General features: G+C 34.6%; 1 protein-coding gene across 2 annotated transcripts; it reads left to right on the plus strand.

The window, feature by feature from the left end:
- LOC136029139 (protein dpy-30 homolog) lies at positions 1 to 27795 on the plus strand. 2 transcript variants are annotated; one of them, XM_065707231.1, is made up of 3 exons: positions 1 to 132; positions 22559 to 22692; positions 27596 to 27795. In XM_065707231.1, exons 1-3 carry the CDS (start codon positions 112 to 114, stop codon positions 27678 to 27680), a joined length of 240 nt encoding a protein of 79 aa, XP_065563303.1. In that variant the 5' UTR covers positions 1 to 111; the 3' UTR covers positions 27681 to 27795. The 2 variants fall into 2 exon arrangements, with proteins under 2 accessions (XP_065563303.1, XP_065563302.1); XM_065707230.1 differs by lacking the exon at positions 1 to 132 and adding an exon at positions 9708 to 9874.
- The last annotated feature ends 128 nt before the right edge of the window (positions 27796 to 27923 follow it).

A 27923-nucleotide genomic window follows, 5' to 3' on the forward strand; every position in this document is an offset into this window, starting at 1 on the left:
TTATTTTGTCGTGTTTCTTTCAAGAATCTTGTGGCTTTTCAACATTGACAACACTGACATAGATTTCATGATTGTTTTGAACTTTTGCAAAGTGTTTTAGCCCAATAGGAAATGGAAGATTCAAATAACAAGGTAACATCGACACATTTTATATCTTGAAAGATTTATTGGTAGTAAACTTCCAAATAAATGGTTCCCTTAAATTTAAAAAAGCTGTAAAGAAAGGTATAACAAACTTTCTAGAAGTAAACTAGGTCATGTCTACATCCTGTAGGCTAGGCTTAGATTTAGTCATTTTACTGGAGAGTTATACAGTTCACTACTCGAATCACAAGTTCAATATTTTTTTTAAATGCTAGACAAGATATTTTTTGGCATCTTGGAAAGGGGTTAGATCAAAAAAAATTTCAAAATATTGAAATGAAATTTTTTAAATAGGCTACATTAAACTAAAAACAAATTCTTTAGGTATATTCAAGGAAGGCATTTGAAGTATCTATCTTTGCTCCTTCCCCCTGCTAGAAGACATTGACCTTTCAAAAATGTGCTCTAAAAAGGGTAACCTTGCAAAACAGATCTTCTGCTTAAATGAAGTAGCCTAGGCTACAACAAAGTGTTTTCAGCCTCACAACTCTGCTTAATCCTAATTTTCAGGTTTCAAAGATCTGTACAAACTTTGTAAATTTAGAAAAAAAACCCATTGATATGGCTTAAATTCTGCTGAAAAACAGGAATGGTATTTTCAACACTAACTTACAGGATTAGCTTACAGGAGCTAACATTGTCTATATTTCAGGGTGGGTATGTTCAGTTTGAATAGTTGTTTTTCATAACTCTAGTATTTCAAACTGGGAAGAAGTTTGGTGGCACACCTTTAGACCTTTTCTAGGGCAGAACAGCAAGTATTGGTGTTCAAGTGAATGTAACTTTGTCTCATCAGTCCAATGAGCTGTGATGCTTTGAAAGTAGTTTTCTGGGTATGCAAATGAAATTTAAGCTGTAGATCAACAATAATGCCAAGATCTCTTTCAGAGTCAACAATTGTCAGTAGTATTCTGCAGCCAGTTTTGTCATTTATTGTTAATTGGGGCACAAAAGCAGTATTTTTCTTCCCCATCCACAGGATCTTGGTTTTTGATGCATTGAAGTTGAGACATAGACTTTGGAGGCTTCTAGTTAAGGTGTCAATGTCTTTTTGTAGTGTTGCTACAATGTATAGAGCATAGTATAGGGTTTGTGTCATATGTATAGATTTTGGTAGTACTGATAATATTTCTGTTGATTTTGTTGATAAAGAGTATAAAAAGGAGAGGACACATCACACTACCCTGGATTACCCTGCTGGTCACTTTTTCCTGATCCAAGAAGTTGTCATGTACTCTAACTTTTTGGTTTTGTGTCTAAGCAATGATTCTATCCAGGATAGTATTTGTTTTGACAATTTGTACTGTTGAAGTTCATCCATTAACTTTACATGCAATATGCTCTCAAAAGCTTTTTCAACATCAAATAGTACTGACAGGATGTTGTGACCTTCTTCCAGGGCTTTTGTCCAATTGTAGAATGTTTGTAATAATTGTTTTGTACAACCAAGAAAATGAAACTTAAAATTAAGACAATGTTGTTTTGTCAAAATTCCAATAGACTCTGTCAAGTAGGCAAATTTCTAAGACTTAGAAATCAGAAAAGGGTTAACATAGTAGCTTAGAAATAACTTTTATGAGTATATTTTTGGCCCTGGATCCATTACAGAAAGTTTCATTGTCCTAATGTAAGCTCTTTCCAAGATAGCCAAAATTAGCTTGTCTAAAATTTTACTCACTATTTAATTATGGTACCTTAAATTACAGCTAGGGGCAATCTAAGGATTTGTCCTTGTAGAGCTCCAGAATGATAACTTGAATTGTATAGAAAGTTCATTAGTGACCAGGTGCTGTTCCATGTTCAGTAGTATCCCAATTAAGTTTATACTCTCTGGAGGATTACTCAGCATCTAGCTTTCATTTGGAAAATCAATAGATTTAGCATTAACTTTTTCATTAGATAGTTTAATCCAACTGTTGACAATGTATGATGAAAATAATTGAGTGCAGACTCTAGATATTGTAGACTGCTTGACAAGTTTCAGGTGATGACCTCTTGTTCTTGACTTGGTACCAACAGTAAGGCATAATACTGGGGTAGTATTAGCCCCCAATAACTTGTAGGCTAATACAACATCCCCTCTATTTCTCCTGTAAACAAGTGTAGGGATATTCAGCTTTGATAGTCTTACAGGGTAGGAAAGCTCCCAAATGCTGGATACCACTTCAATGGCAGGTTCCTCCACATGTTGAAGAAATTTTATATATTTTTTAAATAAGGGGAGACAAGAGACATTCCAACTTCAAGCTTAGGTTGCACAATTCCCTTATATGGAAGACTGATGACTTTAGGCAAACAAGTAGAAATAGTACACTTAATCAGCCCCATGGTTGAACTAGCTCAGCTGCAGATCTCTTAGCATAAGTGCTGAATTTTAGTTCATTATCAATAGTAGCACCAAGATCCTGCTCATTATTTACCAAGGGGATTTACCATTATTTAGCCTAAGAAAAAATAAGAGCAGAAAGGATTCAGTTTGCCAGAGTGAATGATATAGGACTTGGCAACATTGAATTCAAGAAACTAGGCCTCAGCCCATTGACCCAGCTGTTGAATATTTTTTTGTATTAGGGCTTGATCTTCACAGGACAAAGCTGGTACAATAAGTTTCAGGTTGTCTGTATAAAGAGTTGATTTACTACTGATAATGGAAGGAGCATCATTGATGAAGATATCAAATAGTGTAGGACCCAAAACACTTTCTTGAGGAACTCCACTCAGAACATGTGTAAAGGAAGAAAGAATATGATTACCAGAGTCATCAAATAACTGAACACATTGAGATCATAAATGAAGAAAATCAAGGATCCAGAACAGGGATTTCTCTTCAAGCTTGACTGCACATAATTTATTTGTAAGCCCCTTGTGACACACTTTGTCCAAAGCTTTAGAAAGGTCAAGCAGAATCATGTCAGCAGGCACCTCAGTATCAAGCAACTTGGTGATGGATCATACAATTTAAGGAGATTGGTGTCAACAGATCTCCCTGACCAAAAGCCATGTTGGGAACTGTGTAAAACATTATTTGCTTTGAGGTGTTTAACAACTGCAGAGTTGATTATTCTTTCAATAACCTTAACAAATGCATTTGTTGTGCTAATGGGTTGATAATTTTCAGCAAGGTCCTTTCTATGATTTTTAAAGATAGGAATGATACATGGAGTTTTCCAATCCAGAGGTAGTCTAGAAAGATTTAATGATAACTTTAACAGCAGGGAAAGGGGTTGACACAGAACTGTACAACATTCATGGAAGTTACACAGGTGAATGCTGTCTGGACCAGCAAATTTATTCAGTTTGAGGGATGTAAGTTCTTTTAGAACCAATTTATCAGTAATCAGAATTGGTTCCATCTTATATAATACATCATCATAAAGGAGTTGAAATACAATTTCAACTTTCAGCTTGGGATCAGCAACTGATTGACTATTTTGCAGGATATCTGGGACTGTGTGTCTACTGCCATGTTATTGAGTTGCATAATGCCAGAAAGATTTAGGATTATCCTTAACTTCCTCAGCCAATTTTTTCTCAGACCTTTATTTCAATTTTTCTTCAACTCCTTTATTTGGTTGGTTATTTGATTATGAAAAAATTTGAAGACTTGATACTTTTCTTGGGTCTTATTTTTTCTATAGCGATTTCATGCTTAGTGCTTTCTGTTAACAGTTAAACATGGTAAATTTTTTGCCTGTTTTGCATGAACAATTTTGGTGCAAGATTTTTGAACATTCAGAATTTGTAGTTTACAAGTTTTTAGTTTACATTTTTTTTTGCTCAGAAGAAGGCTGTTTGGTAGGCAGACATAACTCTGAAATAATTACTACATGGTTGCTATTACTAACAAATGTGGTTATTTATTTATTAAATCTAAAAGCAATCAACCTTATCAACACAATACATTCTTTATGACAACACTGGCTACATAATACACACACATACAAATCTATAAAATGTTTTCATAACACCCTATGAAAACATGCAAGTCACAAAAACAACTAATACAAAAGAAATAAGAAAGATTCTCAAAAAATGGATCATGATAGGACCTAGTATGGAAATCTGTAGAGGCTAAATTACTTTTGAAAGACTGGATCATGATAATCACAACTGTTTCTGATGGAAGTTTTTCCCAAGTCTTCCACTCTTGGCTAGATAAAAAGTTTTGGCATATGCTTTTCTGTGAATATGGTGGGTATATCTTGTGATGATGTTGAAAGGTACTACTGTATTCTGTAAAAGTGAAGAAGTTAGTTGGACTGGTATTATCAGTTTTCTTAACAACATGGAATGTATTTATTAGGTCAGCTTTATCATGTCAGAACTTAAGAACAAGGCAAGTGTAGTCCCTATATTTTCTGGTGATATGATAGATGTCTCAGATATGGTATGGGTTTGGTGCCCTTATTTTGCACTTTCTCAACTCTTTCTCTATTTCTCTTATTATGGGGATACCATACCAATGAATAATACTCAAGTATTAGATGTACAGTGGATACATAAGGTGAAATCAATGAATGAAGATTAAACTTAGAAAATGTATGCTTTAGACATAATAATTGGTAATTTACCTTATGGGGGATATGCAACACATATTCATCAAATTTGAAATTCAAATCAAAGCAAACCCCAAGGTCTGGAACAAACTCCATGCTTCAAATTTATTTACAATCAACAAAGTAACAGTAATGTTGAGGGAATCTATGCAAATAGTATGCAGCATTGCACTTGGTTTTGTTAATGAACATAGAGCTTGCTACACACCACCAGTGCAGAGCATCCAAATCCTCTAGGTCAAATCCCCAATAACATGTTGCAAATCATAGATAAAAAGGCAGAAGGGTATTGGCCCAAGACAAGTGCCTTGTGGAACTCCACCTACAACAGATATAGGTGATGACAAAGCATCACCTACTGCAACCTCTTTGGTTCTATTTGTAAGATAATCCATTATCCATGCTACAGTTCAAGGACTCAATTCCTTTATTGAGCAGCCTGTTTAATACAATTAATAATAGTAAGATAGACTAAAGTAGGCTATTTGGAATGGTGTTTAAATTTCTTGTCCATTCAATATTAATATATGAAAATGAATTGCCTGGGCTATTTTAATTTAATTGTTCACCGACCCAAGGAATTATGCATCAGTATGTAGGCTAGGCCTAGCTTGAATGTTTGTTTATAGTTTACACCAGGGTACCATTTGAATATCTTGATTATATATCAAGATATTCTTGATTAATAGTAAAGTGTTGTGCCCAAGATGCTTCAAAGCTTCAAGCAGAGCGTGTACGATGTCTAATCTTGTATCCCCATTTACGACTGGCAAGTCCACAATGAAAGAATCAAGACGTCCAGAAAGAAAAGATATAATACCAAAACAATCTGGAACGTTTGCCTGTTAGGCGTTCTCTGGTTGGCAATAATAGCAAATGGAAACTATGTCCAGATCCACAAATCTCAGAACATTGTCCATAAAATACTCCGGGCATATTCACTAGAAGTCTGGACTGGTTAAGCCGGCCTGGTGGCCGTTTAGTAGCTGGTAGATTTGTACTAAGGCATCTTTGCAATTGGAAAACAATAAGTTTGGCAAAAAATAGGAGCAAGACTTGCGATAAACATGCGACTGTGGTTCATTTCACCTATAGGAAGGCCTTTCAAGCTATCAAGAGTTATATTGCCTTTGTATTGGAGCTGGGAACCATTACCCACTTTAAGCTGTCAATAGGCATTCAGACCATAGATCAACCCTGTTCTATGGTTTTTACATGATCTGCTTTTGACTTTTTGGCAGCGTCATCTAGCAAACCTTGCTTATGATAGATAGATAGATAAGATTTTATTTTCACCAAAATTTTCATGGCACTGCCAAATTTCTTATGGTTTAGTAACATTAAAAAGCAACGCAAAATAAGAAACAAAACAAAGAAAAAAAAACACATCAATCCTCCTGACTTTCGTTATACATTTTTACAAAGCTAGGTATAAAACTCTTTGCTAACCGCTGGTGGGCACAGCATACCGGCTGAAGTTTGTCAACAGGCACTGCCACCCTGCACGGGAGTCGTTTTGTTGTGGATTGAGGGCGGAAAAGGATTTTGTGGATTGGGTGGATCAAAGATTTTCGTCCGAAATCCATGCAGAGTTTCTCTCTTCTTTTTTCCAGAGTTTGTATTTTGAACTTTGTCAGCAGCTCTTCATACAACATTTCTGCCTGCTTCGAAACTATCATTAGAGCTCTTTTCTGAACTCTTTTGAGCCAGACGCTTTGCTCAGCCATCAATCCAAAATGCCATACAGGAGCTGCAGATTCCAGAATTGGGCAAATAAAAGATGTAAATATTCGGAGGAGGTGATCTGGAGGGGTGCTATGTTTCGATATAAGCTTGAGCATCTGCATCCCAGCATTACCCCTTTTTACTAGACTAGTTGTGTTTGCTTCCCAATTAAAATCACTGGTTATAATAAATCCCAAGAGTTTAATCTTACTGACTTTAAGAGAATCAGAGATAGTTGGTCGGAAATTAGGTTCAGAAGAATTTAAAAATGAAATAGTTAAAATAGCAGATTTACTGTCATTTACTGTCATATTTGAATTGGAAGCTTTAGTCTTCACATTATCAATTAAAATTTGGGCTTTGCTACATTCATTTGCTTCACAAATTTCTCCAAGGGTAATGTCATCAACATATTTTCAACGGACTTCACAATCATTAGCAATATTATTAATCATAACTAGAAACAGAATAGGACCCAGAATGGTACCTTGAGGTACACCACAAAAAACTGGCTCAGGTTCAGAGAAAGACTTCTTATATTTAAAAATTTGGAACCTATTTATTAAAAACTCTGAATGATTTTCACAACAACAGGGTTCAATCTAAAATCAATTAAAAGCTTAGAAATTAAAATGTTATGATCAATCAGATTGAAACCCTTTTTAAAATCAATTGTTATTAAGTTTAGCCATTTACCAGGCTCATCAACATGCTTAAGAATAAAATGTAAAAGACTGACTAGATAATGGGATGTTGATGTATTTTTTCTGTTACCGTACTGATGAGGATCAAGGAGGGGTTCAACTTCAGCTTTTAGCCAATTTGCTACAAAGCTTTCGTGCAGTTTGCTGAGCAACATTTTGTACATTTGCTCTTACGCTGTTGAAATTAAGTTCAGTATCTTTTTTAGGGATTGGAGTAACATACCCCGTTTTCCATATCTGTGGGTAAGCTAAAGAAGTTAAAATGTAATTAAAAATTGCATTAGTGGCTTAGTCAATTTGTCAGGAAATGCTTTTATAAGTTCAATCGGAATATCAATGGGAGTTATACTAGTTCGTTTAAGTTTCTTTATTTGACTAAAAACCTGACCCTCAGAAATAGTAGGTAAAGGTATGTCATCATGTGGTATTTTCTGATACTCTTGGATCGTTTTATTTACATCAAAAGGCGGTAAAGATTGGATTATTCTGGCCAAATGACCATTTAACTGGTTAGCAACTTTTTCATCATTAGAATCCGAACAAAAATCAACACCACTAGGGGATTTTCCACAAATTCGTTTTATTTCCTTATACCACATGCTAGGCTTTGATTCAAAAAGGTATACCAATTTTTTGTGGTAATACTCAGCTGCAGTTTTTCTTGTCATTTTACGTATTTTGTTATGGAGCATATTAGCATTTCTTATTTTCCCTTCTTTTCGTAGTTGAATTTTATACCTAATCAAATCTTTAATTTCTTGGGTTATATACGGACGATCTGTGTTGCACCGCTTGGAAGTTTTCTCTGGAAAGCATTCTTCATATTTGTTTCTTAATTTATCTTGGAGAAATTGGCTTATGAGCTAACGATTTTAGATGCCGGACAATTTTCGTCTTCAGATTTCGGAACTCTCTAGGTTGATTTGAGTCGGTAAATGTAGTTCCGAGCGCAAAATTGTAAGTGATTGGATTAGTGTTGATACAGGTTAAACACTGGCTCTGAATTTTAGTGTCTTTTTCAAAAATTGGAAACTTAAACTGCTCATCTAAAAGAGTCTGAGTCTTGTTGTCGTTTTGGCACTATATGTCAATATCACCAAAACTTTGAAATAGTTAATGCTGCTAGGATTTGATATTTTCTAATACAGAGCTTGATGATGACGTTCCCTCAATTTGAAGCTTTTGCGGAAGAGATGTTATCATACATATAAGTAACGCTAGTTGGTCTGACTCTATGGTCACTGCAGAATTGGTGCCATCGGTTCTGGGTAGTTTCTGGGAATTGGCTGGTGTGGAGGGTGTAGGAGGGTTAGAGATAACTATAGGATTTAAATTGATGGGCTCTGGGGCGCTTAAAAACCTACTGATTGTTTGGTTAACATGATTGTGTGGCTTTTCAATTGGTTCATTTTCTGAATCAGGAAGTAAGTCAAACACAGACGATGAGTCCCCAACTGCTGAACTGGGTGGTAGAGTTGAACTAGGTATGCTACCAGAATAAGTGACTGGAAATTTGGTAAAAGCACTAACAATTGGTCTTTCCTCTTTTAATCTGAAAGGCTGATTAGGGTGTTTTTGGCAATATGGTCTTTAACTGTGTCGCAACGGCCAGATACCTTGCAGTACCCGCAGTGAACAAGGCGCTTTGAAGCTGGATACATGTATTTAAAAGCAAAAAAGAAGTGGTTAGTCAAGTTGTAAAGGTGTTAGATTTCAACTCAATGGTCTGTGAGAGAAACAAAACAAGGTCCCTGATGGGAACCAATACTTTAGATCAGCTTAGGTATTTAGGGCCAGACACTCCAGCAACACAAAAACCCTGGAATCAGTTGAGTGAATTTTGGTAAACAGTTCAATACTATTTTCTGGACTTTAGATGGGTCCTCAGTACAACGATTCAGAACAAAAGAACATCATATATAAAATTAGCGCACTCACAAACCCTACTGCTGAAATTTTCATTTTCCAAGCATTTTAAATAAGACCTCTTGAAAACTTTATCCCCCTCCCTTTTCTCAGATATTAAGATACAATATCTATCTTCGGATTTGACTTGTCCTTTGTAATGAGTAGCATATCCAGTTACTTTTTCAAGTTGAATTTACGCCAGTAATTTAATGGATTTTTTTTCTGGAGTTTGGCTGTATTTTGGAAGAGATACATCAGTGGCCGGCGTTTACCACCACGGAAAATAAATACCCCCCCCCCCGGAAAATTCTCCCCCATGGAAAATAAGGCCTTCCAAATTTGAGAGTTTTATTTGAGTTTTGTTTTTTTAATTTCCATAGGGGGAGAAATTTTGGTACTGGTGTATTATGTGCCACTCTCTCAAGTTTATGCTGTGTGTAAAACGCGATAACAAATTTGTTTTTGTTAGTTTCTTCGTTACTTGAACAAATCTGGGCTATAGATTTGCACATTTTTTTTTTGGGGGGGGGGGGTAAATTATAGCAGGTCTGCATGCAAAATGCATTAGGTGCAATTATTCTGCATATTATGAAGTAAGAATTGTTTTCTGAAGATTTACTAGATTTTTTTTCAGAGAAAATGCCTATGGATTGTTCTGGGTACCCGGCTGACTAACCGTATTCAAACACAAGGCTGTACGAAAAGTGTGGTTCAATCCCACTTTTTAGGACTATAATGAAAGAAAGTTTGAGCTGGCTAGGACATGTTCTGCGAATGAAGGATGACAGATTGCCGAAGATTGTCCTTTTCGGCCAACCGTCTAGGGCTAAACGGAAAGTAGGTCATCCTTATCTGGGGTGGGAGGATGTCATAAGGAAAGATTTAAACGAAATTGGAACTTATTGGGAGGGTGGAAAGAGGGGGGCTTTGAATAGATTGGGATGAGGAGGAGCTTTCGTAGCTCTGTTGGCGGTTGGATGCTATGGTGAGTTGTTAGTAAAAGTAGTAGTAAAAGTAGTAAACTGTCCAAATACTTTACCCCCCCCCCCTCCTATTTGCAAATACATAGCTCAAATTACATATTTCCCATATATTCTATCACTTGTCTTTGTCTTGTCTCATGATAAGCTGAAAGAAACTAACGACGAAACCGGTTTGTTCTCGAGTTTTACACAGTATAAATTTAAAATGTACACAAGTACCAAAATTCTTTCCCCCTATTGAAATAAAAAAAAAACAAAGCTCAAATAAAATTCAAATTTGGAAAGCCTTATTTCCCACAGGGGTGGGGGGTAAACGTCTAGAACCTTAACACCTGGTAAAAAAAAAAGAATATCAAAAACGAAGAGAGCTCTTTTTTGTTTTGTAGTTGCTCTTTTTTAGAGTTTTGCTCCTGTTGGTTTGAGTTACTTAGTTCATTACCATGAACTGTTTGATCATTCTTTTGACACAGATATCAGGTAACAGAGTAAGAAATAAAGACCAACTGCTCGTAAAAATCAATTCAGAAAATAATTTAAACGGTACAAGAAAACAATTTCAAAATGGTCACCGCAGGATTAGGCTTCATACAGGGTTACTAATTACTCAAGCATTAAAAATAGTGGAGGTAGACCTAGGTTCTTAAAAAATTCTAATGCCCTAATTTAAGCAGAACATCTATTCCATAAAATTTCATTAATTTAATTAACAACTTTCTAGACCGTAAAAGATCCAAGACTGCAGTTGAACCACTCAATCAAGTGTAAACGCCCCTAAAAAAATTGCAGGGGGAGAATACCAGAAGAGCAATGGTGAGGGGAGGAGGAGGAGGGGAATCCATTTGAAGATAAAAGGTTGCAAAACAAAATTCTCAAGGAAAAAAGAAAAGTACTTAATTACATACCAAATGAAGCAAAATTCAACAAATTTTAAAAAGGTGAAGATCCCTGGCAAAAAGATCAATTCCTTAAGTGGCACTTATGTATTTTACCGCCAACACTCAAGAAGTGAAGTTTGGTCAATCCTTATGAAAAATACCAAAATATGATGAAATTATAACACTTTAGAAACAAAGTTGAGCTATATATTTGCACACTGGGGGGTAGCCTGAACTAAAGTAACTTAACAAGCCCTCTCACCCCAATGTGTAAATATATAGCCCATATTATATAATTCCAATCAAATCTGTCCTCTTTCGCTTGTTTTACACTGAGCGTAAGCTAATTGTTTCTTAATGCAGACAGATAAAACCGGTTTGTTCTCTAGTTTTACACAGCGTAAAATTAAGTGTCTACTGTAAAATACATAAGTACTCTTCAATCTATCATACGTTCAATTGTTATTTACTTAAGATTAATATATTATGCCCAAAACCTAGAATAAAAGAAAATAAGACTTAAACTAAATTGCAGAAAGTAAGAGTAAATTGTATCATCTTAAAGGTTTCATTTAATTTCTTAGTAAAACAATGTTAATATTTTGAAAGAGCATAAAAAAAGGTCTTGAGTGGTGTGAACTCCCTTATATTTTCAGACCTTTGAACATTAAACAGAATAGCAAAAGAAAAAAAAAATTAAACTCACGATCCAGCTGTATAAGGTAACTCTTTGTATCAATGTTCAAAATTAAACTGAACGTAAAATCTGTTCAAATGAAATGCTTTAAATCAGAGTCACAAGATAATCATTTATGAAAGAGTATAGTCTTATAAACATTATGCCTTTACTAGCATAATAAGAAAAGTTCGTAATTCAATGATCTATGTCTGGTTTTTTACGTGGAGTAAATAATTGAGACGAAAACTTTGGAAAATAGTGAAAAATTGTCAAGTTAAGTTAAAATGATAGTCACTAGGGATGAATTGTCACTGGTGATAAATCAATAGCGGTGACAACCTGAACGAAAGGGGATTTTTGGAGAACCGATTTTTTTTTTTGAGAAGACAGATTTTTGGGGAATTCCCCGAAAATTCAGGGATAGTGGAAGCACTGCTATTTTCAGACAAAATCTGCCAACAAACTTCACTAGGCCATTAAAACTGCTAAGTATTATTGCTACTATGCCGCCCCACTTATTGTATGTTGCCCCCCCTCCCCCAAGGTGCAAATTTATAGCCCAAATTTTTATAGGCCAATGCATTCTATCACCCGTCACATGTCTTTTTATGCTGTGAAACCGGGTTTGTGAGATCTGACCTAAGCGTAATTCTTGAGTGTGTTTCGTTTAATTAACAAGTACCATTAAAAACCCACTACTTGATTACAATTCTATATTCTTGAAGTTGATCCTGAGGCATTGATTCATAATGATCCAATTAAAAAACAATTTACAAATCTTTTGAAAATTGCCATATTTGCTTTAAGCTGTTAGCATCACTCTTGTTTAAAACCTTGTACCCGTAAACTGAACCAATTGTGACAAATCAATATCCAGAAAAGTGCATGGGAAATATATAATTTGGGTAAAATACTTGAGTGTTAGGGAGGGGGAGTCAGGTGTGGAAAAGTTCCTAAGCTGATATGTGTCAGTAGCAGAATTCGACAGACTTCCAAAAGTTGCCAATACTTTAGCAGCATAACTTGTGTTCTGACAGCCTTTCTTTGAGCAAAAATTATTTTTGTATATAAAATGGTATTTTCAGATAAAATCTGCCAAAAAAATTGAAAACTGCCAAGTATCATTGCTACTTTGCTACCCCACTTTTTGTACGGCGGGTTGTGGCTCTTCCTGAAGGAACCCATAGTAGCAAAATAGTGAACCATCAGTAAACAATCTTCCCAATATACTTGCCTACTTCTTGCATCATTTAACTAGAGGGAATTCAAAGAAACTCGCAGACTATGATTATACTATCAGAGAAAGAAGCTATTTCTCTAGCTAGAGTTACAAACCGATAGAAACTTTTTTTTGAAAAAACAGTATCTGCTGAATCAACTCACACACTTAAGTATAAAATTTACAATACAGTGACAAATATTTTCTGAAGGATAGGCTGAGTATTAAAGGCTAAAGCTGTTCTGGTGTTTTGGGATGGTTTGGGGTCTCTCCTCCATGAAAAAGTTTCTTTCTCCATTTTTATTCCCAACATGGAATTCCTGCTTGAATGGCCTTGTATTGGCATTGGGATAGACCTTTGACAAGTTTCCCTAACCAAAACTGTGACTCCTAACAGTGCTACAGGGTGGCCTTGAGAAGTGCCTTTTAGGAAATTATAGCCTAATAAACAGCACAGCGTGTATTCTGGATTTTGATGAACAAATAATTTTTCTGGGTTTGGTCTGTTTTGGGGGGCTGAAAAACCTCTTCGCAACTAAGTTATCTATTCCCTGTTGTAGCATATTATTTATAGGTATTAATACATTATAGTTGGAGGTAATAGGCTTAAGATTGGCTGTGCAGGTTTTTTACTCTTGTTGATAGAAGAGCAATACCAAGTGCGCAAAACCATGCTGTGACCAAGATACCCAGGATGGCACAAAGCCTCCATTCAGTTAGAGCTCCCAGGGATCTCTTGTCTTTTTGCTTGATCTTGCAAAACCATTTGACAAAGTTCCATGTCCACACTTGAACAAAAACTTATCTTATGTGGAATTAATGCAGACCTTGTGGGCTGGATCTTAGCTTTTCTTACAGATAGAACTCAGAGAGTGATGCTTTTTTACTAATAAAGGAGAATATATCCTCTCTGATAGATGTGGAGTTACCAGTGATGTCCTGAAGGGTAGTGTCTTAGGATCCATCCTATTCAATATCTATATAAATGATATTTTTAATTAACTACAAATCATCTAACTCTCTATGCTGATGACTCAGAGTTGTTCAGATCAGTCAATCATGAGTCACTACAAACAGATCTTGACCATATTCAAAACTGAGCAACAACATGGCACATGAGCTTTAATATTGACAAATGTAGTGTTTTTCAATTTTAAGTCCAATCCAGGTTTCAAGTATACAATGGGCAATCCAGCTGTAAATAACATTCAAGAGCTTCAAAGTGTAGAGGAAGAAAGGGATCTTGGAGTCATTGTTGACAATCAGTGTAAATTCTATTCAAATTGCAAGAAGACTCTGTGTCATGCAAACTCTGACCTAGGACTCTTAAAGAAAATTATATTCAGTAGGGCTCCCTATATTTTTGTGAGGTTCTACAAGGCCCTTGTCAGACCAGTGCTTGGTTTTGGAATGTGAATAGCATCACAAGGATGCAGGGGTGACGTACAGCTTCTAGAAGGGATGCAAAGGAGAATCACAAAGGCAATTTTTTAGATGAGGGACAAGCCTTCTGATAAACGTCTGAAGGAGTTGAAATTATCTACACTAGTTTACTGACAACAAAGAGCTGATATGCTCGTGACATATCCTTCCCAATTCATTTGTCAATTTCCCAAAATATTGGCACTGACAGGAAGGGGCATTCGAAGAAGCTGTTCAATCGATCTATCAAAACTTGATACTGACAATAGTTTATGTCCTGCTGTGTAGTAAACCACTGAAATAGTCTCTCAAATACAACAGTCTCAGCACTTAAAAATGATGTTTTCAAGAAGTTATTGGATGTCGAATGGAATGGTGTTCCCTAGAAGTACCAGTGGGATGCATTTGATTTTTAATCATTAACATCATCAAGTATGGAGCAATTAACAGATCATGGTGGATCTTAACTTCCTCTGAAATGCAAATTAAGGTAATAGGCAGGGAGTGTGACTCATAATGAATAAGGAAGCTGCTAAGTCTTTTTTAGTTTATGAAGGTATTGATAATACAATGCTAGTTGCTCATTTTATGACTAAAAAATGAAAAATATCAGTCCTGTTAGCAAGATATTGTATGTAAGTCCCAGTAGGATCAAGTGACGGAGATAGTAGTTAGTCATATTAATTTTGCTTAGAGCTGCAGGAACAAATAGACAGGGTTCAAGATAGAAGCATAGTATTTTCGTCATGAGATTTTAATGCCAAGGCCAGTGGGAATAGATGGTATCCTAGCTTAGGTAAATTTGGTGTAGAAAAGAAAATAGTAATTGCTACTGACTTATGTAATTTTGTAGGTATAACAATCTAGTTATAAACAATGTAGTATTTGGTCATAAAATGACCCATAAGTTAGCAGGGTATGAGTGATGGTAGGCAGGATTTAGCAGGGTACATGATGGTAAGAAAGCAGGATCAGAATTTGAGAGAAACTTTCTAGGAACAGTTGAATACTAAAATGAAGAGTTTAAAATTTGACAGTGTAGAAGATGATTAAATATGTGAATATTAGGGGAGAAGGGAAGGGTGATGTAAATCTAAGTAGTTTTAGGAATAACTTAAGTATTTTATAATTCTTTAAAATAGTTTTCAGAATTTTGTAGTGTTTCTTTCTGAGGAAGTAAACCACTAAAATAGAACTGCAGATTGAAATGATACTCCTCTTTTGTTATTGTAGTATTTCATTTGTGAAGAGTATTTTCCCTTGTGAAGAGCTTTAGCTCAAGAATGCTACTTGCTCTTTTGGGGATGAAAAGAAAAGCATACGGCTGAGATAAATAAGTAATTATGTTTATTTTTATGTGATTTTCAGAATGTGTTCTTAGTTTCCTTCAAGTGGTCCTGTAACTATTACTATTGGCTCTAAAAACAACTTACACAATTAGAAACTTATACCATTTAGAAAAAATATTGAATAGCATTGTAACTTTCATTTACCAAATTGGTAAACTCTCCGAGAAATTGGCCTAAAATACTAGGCCAGCAGTTTTTCACTATATAGCCGAGAGAAACTGTTGAAACAGATATCTAAATCCTTGGGAATAGACATAGTGACCATTGTTAATAGTGTAGCAAGGTTACGGGGGGGGGGCACTTTTTTCTTTGTGCCAGATGTGTTAGGATGCCATTTAGATAAATATATAGCCTATGTTTGTTTACTTGAGACAATTTAATTAAATACATCTGTCAGGGTCTCTTCTTGCAGTAGTCTGCCCTCTTATTTATTGGCACCTTTTCCTAGTTTTTAGTCTATACACTAGTAATCGACAATATTTAATATTTTCTCATAACTATGCCCCTATTTGAACAGCATCTATAGTTATTGCCTGATTGTTGTTATATAAATAAAAAATTATATCATTAAGTAATGTCTTAACTGAAAAATACAGCTAATTTTTAAATACTTTGTTTTTTTTAATTGAATATTTTGAGATTTTTGTGTATGAAATAAGCAAACAATCAATAGGATTTCCATAAAAAAAACTTGTTTTGTGAGTAGATAGTTAACATTTAATATTTTTGGATTATTGCATAGTTGCCTAGCAGCTATTACATAAATTTGTGAGGAAGGGAGGCGTATAAGGTCTATAAATGTCACTCTTAAGCCCAAATTTTCGAACTCCTTAGAAGAAGTGCTTCAGGTAAATTGGAGGAACAATCAAATAAATATCGATTGGGTTGAATAATAACCTCTAACCTACGAAACAATATAAATATATCAATGAGTATAAAATGAAACTGGCAGTGTGGATGCTGAGAGGGTGAAAATCTCTCTCTTATTGTAGAAATGATAGTTCAGTTAGTGACATTCTATCTTATTTTGAAAAGCCAATGTACTAAATGAGCCCTTTATCTCAAAGTGTCATTATAGGAAAGTTCAACTTTAGCGAAATTGTGACCCCCTTTATATTTAGGACAATCATGGATATGGCATTAAATACATGTAGGAACTAAATTAATGAACAGTTTATCAAAAGAAAGTATTCAAGAACATTGAAGCTATATCTGATAGCATATTCATTTTCTTAATATCAAAACTGTTTCTTGCCATTCATTTTTGGCTAAGAGTATTTTTTCTTTTCTTTTTTTAGAACAAGACTATTCTCTCCTTAGGAAAAGATCAGATTTTCTAATAACAAACTTGTGCCCAATTACAATGGCGGACATGTATATTGTAGTATGTTGTAGCATACTGACTGTACTGGTGTTGTCAGGGTAATATTTTAGGTAGGATAAAATTGGTTTTTAGAGTGTTATCCAGCAACACACTGATGTTGATGAAACTTCTTGCTTTTTAGTTTATTAACTAATTAAGTTACTGTACCGGACAAGGTCTCTATGAACAAGGACTCTGAAGATATCCAAAGCTGTTTCATAGTGCCCTTGAACCAAAGCCACTTGGATGAAACCATTAAAGCCACCTATGAAACAAAGCAGTTTCATAATGCCCTTGAACCAAAGCCAATTTTGTTTATTGTTCTTGTTGTTTACTTGTAACTTCCCGTGCTTATCATAGAAAGCTTATCTTTTATTTACATTAAATAAAAATAAAAGTTTTTTTTTTTAACTGAAAGTAAGGAGCGACATTAAAACTTAAAACGAACAAAAATTATTCCGTAAATGAAAGGGGCTGTCCCCTTCTCAACGCCCCACTCTTTACGCTAAAGTTTTTTATTGTTTTAAAAAGTAGAGTTGTGAGAAAGAGTCAAACTATTATTATTGTTTTATTGTTTTAAAAAGTAGAGTTGTGAGAAAAGAGTCAAACTTTAGCGCAAAGAGTGGGGCGTTGAGGAGGGGACATCCCCTTTCATATACGGAATAATGTCTGTTCGTTTTAAGTTTTAATGTTGTTCTTTACTTTCAGTTAAAAAAACTTGTTTTTTTTATTTAATTTCTGAACGTTTTTGATTTATTGCAGGTTTTTTATTTTGGATTAACGTACATGAATAATTAACACGAAATTTGCATATTAATTGTACTTTTTTTTGGCTAAATAGCTTTCTCAAAGTTCTGATCAGACGGTCTTGAGAAAAAAGGGGCGAAGGAGGGGGCCTAGTTACCCTCCAATTTTTTGGTCACTTAAAAAGGCCACTAGAACTTATCATTTTATTTACGGAAGTTTTTATTAGTAATAAATATACCGTAAGTAACTTACAAATTAACTTACCTAACGAACTGCTATATTCGTATTTTTTTATTACATATATGAGGGGATTCGTTCCCTCGTCAATGCCTCGCTCTCTACACTAAAAGTTTTATTTTGTTCTAATTCTTTAAGAATGACCCCTGAATCACAAAGGTCATTTGATTAGAATAAATTGATCTTTTGGAATTGCTAAAAATACTTTAGAGTAAAGAACAAGGTATTGAGGAGGGGACGAAACCCCTCATATGCATAATAATTTCTGTTCGTTCTAAGTTTTAATGTTGCTCCTTACTTTCAGTTGAAAAAACTTTGTTTTTATTTATTTAATTTCTGAAGGTTTTTGAATTAATGCAGGTTTTGAATTTGGCTCACCGTTTATGAATAAGTAAAACGAAATTTGTATATTAATTTTACTTTTTTTTTTTAGCTAAATGGCTTTCTCAAAGTTTTGATCGGATGATTCGGAGAAAAGAGGGCGGGGGAGGGGGCCTCACTTAACCCCCTCCCAACCACCAGAAAATATCCCCCTGAAGACGTCTTTGTACTTCCCGATAACCAATAATTCATGTAGACAATGGGCAAAGCTCATAACTTTCAGCCCTTCCCCCGGGGACTTTGGGGGACTAAGTCAAACAGTTCGTGGTAACGAACGTAAGGAGCGACCCGGCTCAATAGTAACCAAAACTCTAAAAAATTGAATTTTGATATCAATAGCTACATCAAAAGAATCGCATTTTAATGCTGATTTTAAATATATAAGTTTCATCAAGTTTAGTCTTACCCATCAAAAGTTACGAGCCTGAGAAAATTTGCCTTATTTAAGAAAATAAGGACAAACACCCCTTAAAAGTCATAGAATCTTAACGAAAATGACACCATCAGATTTGGCGTATCAGAGAACCCTACTGTAGAAGTTTTAAGCTCCTATCTACAAAAATGTGGAATTTTGTATTTTTTGCCAGAAGACAAATCACGGGTGCGTGTTTATTTGTTTGTTTGTTTGTTTTTTGTTTTTTTTTTCCCAGGGGTCATTGTATCGACCAAGTGGTCCTAGAATTTCGCAAGAGGGTTCATTCTAACGGAAATGAAAATTCCTAGTGCCCTTTTTAAGTGACCAAAAAAATTGGAGGTCATCAAGGCCCCCTCCCACGCCCATTTTTTTCCCAAAGTCAACAAATCAAAATTTTGAGATAGCCATTTTGTTCAGCATAGTCGAAAACCATAATAAATTTGTCTTTGGGGATGACTTACTCCCCCACAATCCCTGGGGGAGGGGCTACAAGTTACAAACTTGTAGTTTGTAGTTTGTAGTTTGTAAACTGGGAAGTGTACAGACGTTTTCAGGGGGATTTTATTTTGTTTGGGGGTGGGGCTGAGGGGAGGGGGCTATGTTGGAGGATCTTTCCTTGGAGGAATCTGTCGTGGGGGAAGAAAAATTCAATGAAAAGGGCGCAGGATTTTCGAGCATTACTATAAGAAAACAATGAAAAATAAACATGAAAAGTTTTTTCAAATGAAAGGAAGGAGTAGCATTGAAACTTAAAACAAACAGAGATTATTACGCATATGAGGGGTTCTAAAAATACTTTATCATAAAGAGCGAGGTATTTAGGAGGAGATAAATACCTCGCTCTTTATGCTAAAGTATTTTTAGTAATTTCAACTATTTATTCTACGGCCTTTCTGATTCAGGGGTCATTCTTAAAGAACTGGGACAAAACTTACGATTTAGTGTAACGAGCGAGGTATTAACGAGGGTACAAACCCCCTCGTATACATAATAAAAATATAAGATTATGAAAGTTTGTTACGTAAGTTAATTCTTAAGTTACGTATATTTTTTACTAATAAAAACATTCGTTAAAAATTAAAAGTTCTAGTTACCTTTTTAAGTAACCGGAAAATTGGAGGGCAACTAGACCTCCTTCTCCACCCCTTATTTCTCAAAATCGTCTGATCAAAACCAAGAGAAAGCCATTTAGCCAAAAAAATTAATATACAAATTTCATTTTAATAATTTATGTGCGGAGAGCCAAAACCAAACATGCATTAATTCAAAAACGTTCAGAAATTACATAAAAAAAAAAAATTTTTTAGCTGAAAGTAAGGAGCGACATTAAAACTTAAAACGAACAGAAATTACTCCGTATATGAAATGGGTTGTCCCCTCCGCAATCCCTCGCTCTTTACGCTAAAGTTTGACTCATTGCCACATTTCTACTTTTTAAAACAATTAAAAGCTTTAGCGTAAAGAGCGAGGGATTGCGGAGGGGACAACCCATTTCATATACGGAGTAATTTCTGTTCGTTTTAAGTTTTAATGTCGCTCCTTACTTTCAGCTAAAAAAATTTGTTTTTTTTTATGCAATCGTCTTCAAAGACATAGCTATTAGTTTTTGGCTATGCTGAACAAAATGGTTATCTTGAAATTTTAATCCTATGACTTTGGGAAAAAATGAGCGTGGGAGGGGGCCTAGTTTTTTGTTCACTAATTCTTTTGGTCACTTAAAAAGAGCAATAGAACTTTTGATTTCCGTTAGAATGAGCCCTCTCGCGACATTCTAGGACCACTGGATCGATACGATCACCCCTGGAAAAAAAACAACAAATAAACACGCATCCTTGATCTTTCTTCTGGCAAAAAAATACAAAGTTCCATATTTTTTGTATATAGGAGATTGGAACTTTTACAGTAAGTTTTTCTGATACTCCGAATCTTATGGTGTGATTTTCATGAAGATTCCATGACTTTTATGGGGTGTTTCCTCCCTTTTTTTGGAACTAAGGCAAATTTTCTCAGGCTCGTAACTTTTGATGGGTAAGATTAAATTTGATGAAACTTATATATTTAAAATCAGCGTAAAAATCCAATTTTTTTTGCAGATATGGGTATCCAAATTCTGTTTTTAGAGTTTTGGTTACTATTGAGCTGGGTCGCTCCTTACTACAGTTCGTTACTGCGAACTGTTTGATAGGGAACTGTCTGATAAACTGAATTTAGAATATGATAAAATTGCTGCAAATCATGGTAGATACCAAGGATGCCGTCAGAAAATTTTCCTGGGGGGGGCAGACGCCAAAATACCAATATTATTTTGGACCTTTTAACCAAAACAGTCTGTGCAAATTTTTCAGAAACTTGGGCAAACCTGTTAGGACATTCTATTTTTCTAGTCGTGTCAACTTATTGTCAGTCATTAGATTTTGAATCACCATGAATTATTTACAGAATTTTAAACCCTTGCTACAAAAACACAAAATTTGACCAGTGGTTTTGTAAGTTTTGGAAAGGGATTGTTAGAATGGAAATAATGAGATCTAGTACCCTTTTTAAGAGCCAAAAGTAATTACTGGCAATTTTGCTCCCTCCTATAAAATTTGCTCACGTCTGGGGCTCACTACGTCCAAATAAGGTATTGTATCCAGATATTTCGTAGCCATTTTATCTGAAAGGCCAAAAGAAGCAGAAAAGACATCCCCAAAGTCAGTGCAACTCATGCTAACCCAAGAGCAAGAACAAAAGCCCAAAATTATGAAGAATTACTAATTTATCTAAAACTAATCATTAGTTTTTTACGAATGTAGACTTACTATTACACCAATTGGTAGCCTATATAGTATATAGATGACAAAAGGTGTGGTTTTGAGGAAATAGCCAGCTTCAACTAACCAAGTTATGAGTTTTTGTCATTTTAATGCCTTCACAGGGTTTAATAGTGGCAGAGTAGAGGTATTGAAGGTACTTATTAATGCAGAACTCCCTTGCATCTACATCTGCATAATGTGTTGACAAAACATGCTTCAGATACAATTTCTTGTATTTAAAGAATTGAAGCATTGACTTTGCATGCTGCCAGTCTTAATTAAACGAAATAAATTTAAAGTTTGTAGTTCAATGTTATTTTTTTTTTTTTTTTTACTGCGCATAAAAGGTGACTTCTGTTGAAGATTGGCTTGAAACTTGGAAAAATGGTATTATCTGTAGCCTAAAATGTTTACTTTATGGTCCAGCAGATTCTCAATAACAGATTTGTAAGAGTAATTTGTCTACAAATGGTAATTTTGTTTCTATCGTGAGCGATTTGGTATTTGAGAAAGGCATCTGATACCTTAAGTTGCTCAAATCTTGCAGTCGGGTGCTCCAAAAGAAACATTTAATATCTCAGATATTGTGGAAGCATCGTTTAATAAACAGATGACCTGAAGCTTATCATATAAGTTTTCATCTGATCTGGGTGTATTCAGAATGAAGGTTTATCGGTACCAAAGAACCGTTTCAAGCTTCTTCTAGTCTCCAAGGAATATTTGTGGATTAGCTTTGCCCCCCCCTCTCTTCCTCCTGAAGCGTCTATGAGAAAAAGAAAATAAAGAAACATGTTGCGCTGCACCATATAACTGTTTGTTTAAAGACATTGATGAATGGACTTTAGCCTTTGATTATTTTTATCTTTCTTTTGGTTTAACCTAGGTAAAACCGCCGAGGTGCAAAAAGGGTCAACACACCATCATCCTGTCTTTTTCATTTAATTTAGTTCCATTAAAATTAGCCTTTATTTCATGTACACACAATTAGCTCAGAAAACTTTACATGTTTGATATCCAGACTAAAGGACGAAATTACAACAGTTTATATTCCTTTAGAAAGCACTTGAAGATAATGGAGAGTCACAGAATAAAAAACCTAAAATTGAACAGCCTTTGCCAATCAGGCAGTATTTGGATCAGACAGTAATCCCTGTTCTCCAGCAAGGTTTATTGTTGGTAGTCAAAGAAAGGTAAGCTAATTTTGAGCTTTGAAATTAAAAATAAATATTTATATGTAGGACCAGAAGACTGTTGTCAATTTGGTTGCTTTTCTCACTGAACTAAATTTATTTTAGTAAAGTGTGATGCCAACATTTTCCGCCTCTATAATTCGAATCCCAATTCCATCTCAATTCTGATATCCCAATTCCATCTCAATTCTGATATGATATCAAGTCGAAGTATACTTTACTTTTTCCTTATTTTTACAATGTTGATAACAAATGCAAAATCTATATAGCCACACTACTTAATTAAAGTTTAATCAACTAAGGTTTCCTAAATGAAATTGAATAACAGCTTTAAAACGGAATGAACAGAGATTATCCTGTAAGTAGGCAGGATTTGTGTCATCCTTAAACATCTATTCTTTTTCATATGTTTCACTGGTGTTATTGTCATGTATATTTTGCGTTGAATATCCAAGATGAATGAAATATGTGAAACCAGGTGATAATTCCAAATATGTTATTTACCACTTGCCTTCCAGGACATTTGACCTGAAAATTCAATTGTTTAACACAAATACAAATTAATTAATTTCTTTTTTCTCTAGGCACTGTGAAAAAAAAAACTGTGATATTACTATTGTCTTAGAACATTTGTTCTTAAAGCATTAAAGAAGAGTCGCACTTTTGCGCCAAGAGCAGAGGGCTGAGTAGTGCCGGATCTAGGTTTTTTCTTAGGGGAAAAATGCACATCTTGCCGCACCGTCAATACTGTGGATATTACAATTTTTGTTTAGAGTAACAGTTGAATGTATTTTCTTGAAAATAGTGGCATTTATTTATGCATATATGTTATTCATTAAAAGTGCTGGCTACTTTACTTTGACCATGATAGGATACTAGATTGTCTTCCAATATTCTACAACCATTAGTTCAGCTCAAGCATCCAATGTTGCTCTAGGCTCGGGAAGTTTGAGGAGAAGGAGGGGATACAGGGTTTCAATAATGCAGGATCACACCTACTTTCGGTGTTGAATTTAAGGTGTTACAATAATGATGATAATAATAATAATAATTTATTTCTGCTCTCTTTACTAAACATTTTAGATGCTATTATAGAGGGGTAAATAAAGAAAAAAAAGAAAATGTATAAAACACACAAACAAAAATACAACAGAAGAAGTAAAAAAAAAAAAATGAAGTTGTATATCATTCAACAAAACTACAGTACAAGAAACATGAAAATGAAAACACCTGCAATTCAGAAGAAAATCGACCTTCTCTGTGCGTTTGAAATTTAACCGATAGTTTGTCCATTTTTCACAAACCCCTAGGCCTAGAAAATGGCACTTGGATAAATTATTTATTTGCACGGAAGGGTAAAGGTCTTTCGGATTTCAACAAATTTATATGAAATCCAAACTATAACCAGAGTAATTCTCCCAAGTTTCCTATGCAATTCAGTGATGAACTCGGCGCATGCTCTTTCTTGATAAATTAAAATTGATATTCAAGTAAGGGTCATCTCGAGCAAAGAACTATAAAAAGAAGACTTGCTATCTTAAGCATGGGGCTACAAAGAGGGACTTCTTTCGTCGCTTCATTTTTCAAACTTTCTTGCTTAAAGGCTTATTCTCAATTAATTTTCAAGCTTTACTCAGTGGGTCAGCATCGTAAAATAACACATTAGTTTATCCATAAAAAAATAATAATATGCTCTTTAATCTTAACAATAATTTAACTAAATATAAAATATTAAAGAATTGTAAAAACTTCTAGATTTCTTGGGAACCTGGCCTGCTAGACGTCCTGATGTACATCTAGTCTCTTCATAAACACTACTCTTTCTGCTAAAAACTCAATGCAGCACCAATCTTCCCAAGGCCAATACAGATGCGCAAGATCCTGTGCTCCTTCTCCATTTCCTGTCATTTCAAAAGACCCACTCTTTATGCCCTTCGATTAAGTTTCAGTTCCTTTAAACTGTTTTTAATACCTCCTCCCATCCCATTTGGAGACGACCTGCTTTCTGTTTGGACCCAGTTGGACGGCCAAAAACTTTTCCCTCTTTTCTATATCATTTCCTACAACTTTATCACGGTTTGCCACATTCTAAAAAATTTCCACCATACTAACTCTTTTCTTATCGCTAATTGAGGTCCTTTCTGCCCTTAAGTGGATCAATTTCACATTGACTACTTCCTCTCCATATCTTGATATGCCACAATTAGTATGTTCCTCTTATGCCGTCTAACAGCACCTTCCAGATCCTTAGCGATTTTTCCTATTTTTTATGTCCTGAATCCATTCTTTAATACCTTTACTAATTTCCTTAATTTCCTCTTATACTCATTAGATCTGTCCCTTGAAAAATTCTTGTAAGAACCCCTCCTTTTTCTACCAGTTTTAGAGCATTCTTGCTAATATTCCTAGCTTTGTTTCGAACTTTTCTCCCTAAGACGCCGTCTACTACTTCGCAAACTACTTTTTTTAATTATTCCTTCCGTCTTCTACATGGTCAAATTTGGAGCTCTTCATTTTCACATTCCATTGATCCTGGAAAGTTCCTCTCAAGTTCTCGTCCTAGAGTTTATCAACGTTGCAACTTCCTGGAAGTTTGCTAACCTTCCTAAATTTCAGCTTAGGTTAGCTCTAGACAATACTAGATGGTGCTCTTTATTTGTGACACAAATAACAGCACTTCTGTGTTCCCCAATGTTTTGAATCGATTCTGTTAGCCTTCGTTTTACAATAACATAATTAATAAAGTTGGTCGTCTTACCATCATGTGGGGACCTTGCTAACTTATTGGTCGTTTTATGACCAAATACCGCATTGGTTATGACTAAATTGTTATACCTACAAAAGTGCAGTATTATATAACCTTTGCTATTTTTCCTTTCCTATACCAAGTTTATCTAGGCTAGGGGCATCCTCTGTCTCTATCTCTACCAGCCTAAATAGTCTTAATTAAACAATAATAGAAGAAGTAAACCAGGAATATCAGGTCTACACAATGAACACATTCGCCGTTGACATATATCATAAGGTTTTGCAAATAACAAAACTAATTCTAAACCCAAAATGAACATTTCCTCACCGGTAAAATGGTGTAACTTAAAATGAAGATTCTAATTTTTATTTTAGCATAGCTTTTTTTATACAAACAAGGTAGAATTTCCACACTAATTGCTTACCTTCTCTTAGTTTTTGTTCATCAGCATAGCAGAACTTATTTTTGACTTTTAAATAGTTAATTTGAAATATATGAAAGGGAAGTAGACGTTCGGGCAAGTGGTTTTTCTAGCGTAGATGTTCTATAATTTTCCCGTTAAAATCTTACATACTCCATGTAATTTGCCGAAGATAATTTTTTAGCTCTATCTAATTGTTTTGACATATTTAAAAGATACTTAAGCTCATTTGCAGCTATGGATATTTAGGAGTGAATTCCTTTCTTAGATATTATTTTCACCCGTCCTTTCTGGGCAGCCAATTCACAAAAAATGTAGGGGGCCACTACTATTTTTTCGACTTTTATATGAAAAAACAAACAAGGATTTTTCAAAATCTAGTAGAACCCTTACCATGCCCCCCCCCTCCTAGTTGGTGCCCACGCATCCTTTGCTGTGTCAAATAATGTGAATGATGACACCGCTAATGGCAAGCTGAAATAATGTTTAATTGAAAAATAAATGCCTGAATATACATAGCTGCAGGTAAGTTTCAGTATCTTTATAATAATTTGTGTAATTTTCCAATATGTTTCTCACTTCTAAATGCATCCTTCCTAAGTCAAATCCGATATATGTATTTGGTCGTAATTGTGAAAACTTTGTTTACATCAAAACGATTCCAAAAAACTATTAAGGTAAAAAAGAAAAATTCAGTTCTTCAAAAAAGATATTACTGTAGAATTGATTTAAAGGATTACCCTAGCTTCGTTGAGAGATTGAGGAAAGCAAAGTTTCTTAACCGTGAACAAGAATAAAAAACTTAGTGTTAAAAGCATTCATTTCCAAATGTCAGTATGCTGAGCACTAAGTGTCCAAGTTAAATGTTTACTTCCTTGAGTAATAATAAGGAAAATAAAATCAAACTGACTATTAGCAAGTATTTTTTTTTTAAGAAAATTACAGGTCTCTTACTATTTAACTACTTGAACTACTATGAACTACTTTTGCATTCAAAATGCTACACATAAGTTTGATTATCCAGTCTCAGAGAGCTCAAGTAGTAGCTTCTTTTGAAAATAAAAGTGCAGCCTCTTTTTTTCCTTTTTTTTGCGAGAAACTGGATTCTCTATTCAATTACTACTTAACTTGTTCGTGGAAACCAGGCTCAATAGTAGACTTTATCATGAAACAAATTAAAAAAAACTTTCCGAAAAAGTATTTATTCGAAGAAAAGTGAAGAAACATATTAAACTTAAGACGAGCAGAAATAAAGTCCTTTATCAACTCAAAACTTGAAATGACCAGAAATTAATATCAAAGAATAAATGAAACCCAAGACAAATAGAAATTAAAACATGTAATCATATCAAATGTAAAGATATAAACTACTGATATAGATTAACAAATGCATCCCAAAACGAGTAAAAATTTAATTGAATGCTCAGGTTAAACTGAAAAAGAACAAAAATTAATGATAAACGGGGGTTTTGGCTTCTACTATATTTGTTATCTTTATGTTTGATAAGATCATTTATTGTAAGATCAGTTTGTTTTGGGTTTGATTTATTTTTTTTAGTAATTTCTGGTCGTTTTAACTTAGTTTGATGCTTGGTGATGGAATGGGCTGTTCCGCTATAAAGAACTGTACGCCTTTGTTGAATCTAAAATGTGTTAAACATTGTGAAAATTATATTTTTCTTATGTATCGTCTATAGCTCTTTGGAATAATTTCTGTTTTATTTCCTTTCTAGGCCAGCAGATCCCCTTGAGTTTCTTGGTCAGTATCTATTGAAAAACAAAACCACCGTGGAAAGCAGTGACAATAAGGAATCTTGACAATTCCCTGTTCATATTTTTTCAATATAAAATTCTAGGTGCGAAGGAAATCTGAATGAATTTAAATTATATTTTCCTTGCATTTTTTTAAGCATTAAACATATCTTTATATAAATTGTATTCCATTGTAGAAGTATTTTGTGCCATCGTGTAATTGTTTTGCAAAAGTTGCAGATCTTTTTCAATTGTGTAAAAAGGTTTGTGCATTTCTTTTTATTCTATCATTAGAGTAACTTGAGTATC

This window comes from Artemia franciscana, chromosome 7, assembly GCF_032884065.1.
Source record: "Artemia franciscana chromosome 7, ASM3288406v1, whole genome shotgun sequence".
Taxonomy (NCBI): domain Eukaryota; kingdom Metazoa; phylum Arthropoda; class Branchiopoda; order Anostraca; family Artemiidae; genus Artemia; species Artemia franciscana.